The sequence below is a fragment of the Eimeria tenella genome, genomic scaffold (assembly GCF_000499545.2).
Source record: "Eimeria tenella Houghton genomic scaffold, Eth_scaff11, whole genome shotgun sequence".
Lineage (NCBI taxonomy): Eukaryota > Apicomplexa > Conoidasida > Eucoccidiorida > Eimeriidae > Eimeria > Eimeria tenella.
The window spans coordinates 123,181-126,249 of NW_013541474.1; the positions used below are offsets into that span (position 1 = coordinate 123,181).

General features: G+C 59.1%; 2 protein-coding genes across 2 annotated transcripts in view; one reads left to right on the forward strand and one right to left on the reverse strand.

Moving 5' to 3' along the window:
- The window catches only part of ETH_00030770 (uncharacterized protein), a gene marked incomplete at both ends in the record, with an annotated part of 3,197 nt that extends 1,602 nt beyond the window's left edge, over window positions 1-1,595 (forward strand). The window contains 2 exons of the mRNA XM_013372842.1: window positions 391-488; window positions 800-1,595. Coding sequence (XP_013228296.1) covers window positions 391-488; window positions 800-1,595 — 894 coding nt within the window. The remainder of the gene's footprint in view (window positions 1-390; window positions 489-799) is intronic.
- A 667-nt stretch (window positions 1,596-2,262) lies between these two features.
- ETH_00030775 (uncharacterized protein) lies at window positions 2,263-2,877 on the reverse strand (the record flags this gene model as incomplete). The annotated part of the gene is made up of 1 exon (XM_013372843.1): window positions 2,263-2,877. The coding sequence occupies one exon, from the start codon at window positions 2,875-2,877 to the stop codon at window positions 2,263-2,265; it is 615 nt and encodes a 204-aa protein (XP_013228297.1).
- Between the last annotated feature and the right edge of the window lie 192 nt (window positions 2,878-3,069).

The following is a 3,069-nucleotide window of genomic DNA, read 5'->3' on the forward strand; positions in this document are numbered from 1 at the left end:
TAGCTAGCTAGCTAGCTAGCTAGATAGATAGCTACCATAGCTGCATAGCTGTGTAGCTGGTTAGCTAGCTAGCTAGCCAGCTAGCTATTTGTGTGGTCAGATGAAGAAGTAGGCAGAGCCCTAGGCGGGCCGGCGAGCTGTACCCGCGTAGCTAGCTAACCTAGCTAGCTAGCTAGCTGGGTGGCTGGCTAGCTGGCTATTTAGCTAGCTAGCTAGCTAGATGGCTATTTGGCTAGCTAGCTAGCTAGCTATCTAGATATCTGGCTAGCTAGCTGGCTGGCTGCGTAGCTGCTGCGACTTTGCCTGCTCCTCGCTCTTGCCGCCCAGCTGCTGCTGCGTGTGCTGCTGCTGCTGCCTGTGCTGCTGCTGCTGCTGCTGCTGCTGCTGCAGCGGCGGTACGGGTCTAGCCCCCGGGACGGGCGGCTGCGGTGTATCCGCTGCAGCAGCAGCAGCCACTGGCTCTGCGGCCCTCCGCTGCACCGCCACGGGTGAGAGTGGAAAATGAATCTTTTTAATTGATTTTAATTAAATTAATATTAATTTAATTAATTTTAATTTCATTTAATTCAATTAATTAAAACTAGTCGCAGCTTCAAAGGCTCAGTCGTCGCTGCCGAGGCCCCAGATGGGATTTGGGCCCCGGGCGCTGCTGCTGCTGCTGCTGCTGCTGCTGCGGCTGCTGCTGGTGCTTTGTTCCTTTTCTTGTAAGCACCATTGCTGCTGCTTCTGCAGTCCTGCTGCTGCTGCTTCTGCTGTCTCTGCATTCCCACTGCCCCCCTTGCTGCTGCTGCTGCTGCAGGTTGCATTCTTTATCTATTCGCCGGACTGCGCCTCCCTGGAACCCAACATCTGCAGCAACAACAGCAGCAGCAGCAGCAGCAGAAGCACCGACTGTGTGGACGCGGCGGCGGCTGCGGGCCTTCGACTTGCAGGCAAAAAAAGAAATTAAAAAGCAGAAAACAAAACATGGTGCTGAGGCGGAAGCAGAAAGGGGCCTGAGGCACCAGCAGCAGAGCCGCCAGCAGCAGCAGCAGCAGCAGCAGTGGGACTGGGCGTTGCAGCAGCAGCAGCAGCAGCAGCAGCAGCTGTGGCTAAGGCGCCCGGAGGACTCTTATGCCTTCAGGCACGGCTACCCGCAGCATCAGCAGCCGCAGCGCGTGCACTACCCGCAGCTGCAGCTACAGCAACAGCAGCAGCAGGCGCTGCTTCAGCAGCAGCAGCAGGCGCTGCTGCAGCAGCAGCAGCAGCAGCAGCACCTGCTGCAGCAGCAGCAGCAGCACGCGCTGCTGCAGCAGCAGCAGCAGCAGCACCTGCTGCAGCAGCAGCAGCAGCAGCACCTACTGCAGCAGCAGCAGCAGCAGCACCTACTGCAGCAGCAGCAGCAGCAGCACCTGCTGCAGCAGCCGCACCTGCTGGACTACCGCATGCAGCAGCCGCGGGGCCACATGGCGTGGCCGCCGCCGCCTCCCGCAGCAGCAGCAACAGACGTCCAGCTGCGGCTGCTGCCTGCAGCAGCAGCAACAGCAGCAGCTGCTGCTACTGCTTTTGCTGCCCCTCCTTTTCCCGGGCCCCGCTTTCAGCCCAAAGGCCCGTAAGAAGTACTGGCCCCTTTTTGTCTTTTTGTTGAGTTTATGTTTTTTTTTTGACAATAGCAGCAATATCTATTGGCAGCAGCAGCAACAGCAGCAGCAACAGCGGCTCTTCCAGCAGCAGCAGCAGCAGCGCTTTCAGCAGCAGCAGCAGGCCCACAGCAGCCGGTGTGTGCATTCTGCTGCTGCTGCTGCTGCTGCATTTTCTGGCGCTGGTGTTGCTGTACCCACCGCATTCGCTGCTGCTATTTCTGCAGCAGTTCCTCTCTGCAGCAGCAGCTGCTGCTGCTGTTGCTGCAGCAGTTCCTCTCTGCAACAGCAGCTGCTGCTGCTGTTGTGCAACATTTCCTCTCTGCAGCAGCAGCAGCTGCTGCTGCTGTTGCTGCAGCAGTTCCTCTCTGCAGTAGCAGCAGCTCCTGCTGCTGCTGCCTATTTTTTACAGCCCCGCCGCTGCAGCTGCGGCTGAGTGGCTATTCCTGCTGCAGCAGCTGCTGCTGCTTAGGCAGTGGAACACATCTGGCGAAGAGTAGCAGCAGCAACAGCAGCAGCAATGGAGTCCCTGCAACAGAGCAGCCATGTTGCTGCAGCAGGCAAATCAGCAGCAGCAGCAGCAGCAGCAACTGCTGCTGCTGCTGCTTCCCTAGCGATCATTCCCAGCAGCAAATGCTCTTGTTTATCTATTAAAAATGTTAAACCCCAGTAGAAAGTTAGACGGGGAAGCAGCAGCAGCAAGACCAGCAGCAGCAGCAGGACCAGCAGCAGCGGGAGCGGTATTAACTGTTCCCTTGTGCTGCTGGGACGCTCCTCTGTCGCTGCTGCTGCTGCTGCTGCTGCTGGCTTGCTGCTCCCCCTTATGGGAAAACGTATAGCTAGGGGTCCTTGCAGGGGGGCCCCCCGAGGGGCCCCCAGGGGGGCCCCCAGGGGCCCCCTTGCTGGCTGTTTGTCTGTTGCGGGCTCGCAGCAAAACTTTTTCAATGTCTGCTGCTGTTGGTGGGGGCAACTTGGGCAGCGGGAGGCAACGCTGCTGCTGCTGTTGCTGCTGCTGCTGCTGTTCCTGTGATGGACTGGAAGCGGTTGACGCTGCCTGGGGCTGCTGTTGCTGCTTCTGGGGCTGCTGCGGTTGTTGCTGCTGCTGCTGCTGTTGGGCCTGCAGAAGCTGCTGCTGCTGCTCCTGAGGCTGCGGTAGGTGTTGCTGCTGCTGCTGCTGCTGTTGGGCCTGCAAGAGCTGCTGCTGCTGCTCCTCTGCGCTTCTCGGGATGAGCTGCTGCTGCTGCTTCGCAAAAGGCATTTGGCCTGACCAGCCCCTCCACCAGAAAGTTTCTAAGGGAGCTGCAGCAGCAGCTGCAGCAGCAGCAGCTGCAGCAGCAGAGTCTCCTGCTGCAGAGCCCCCTACAAACCACGGATGCGGGGGTATGGGGGGCAGCTCAGTGGTCTCTACGCTGGCTGCAGAAGCAGCAGCAGCAGCAGCAGCAGCAGCAGC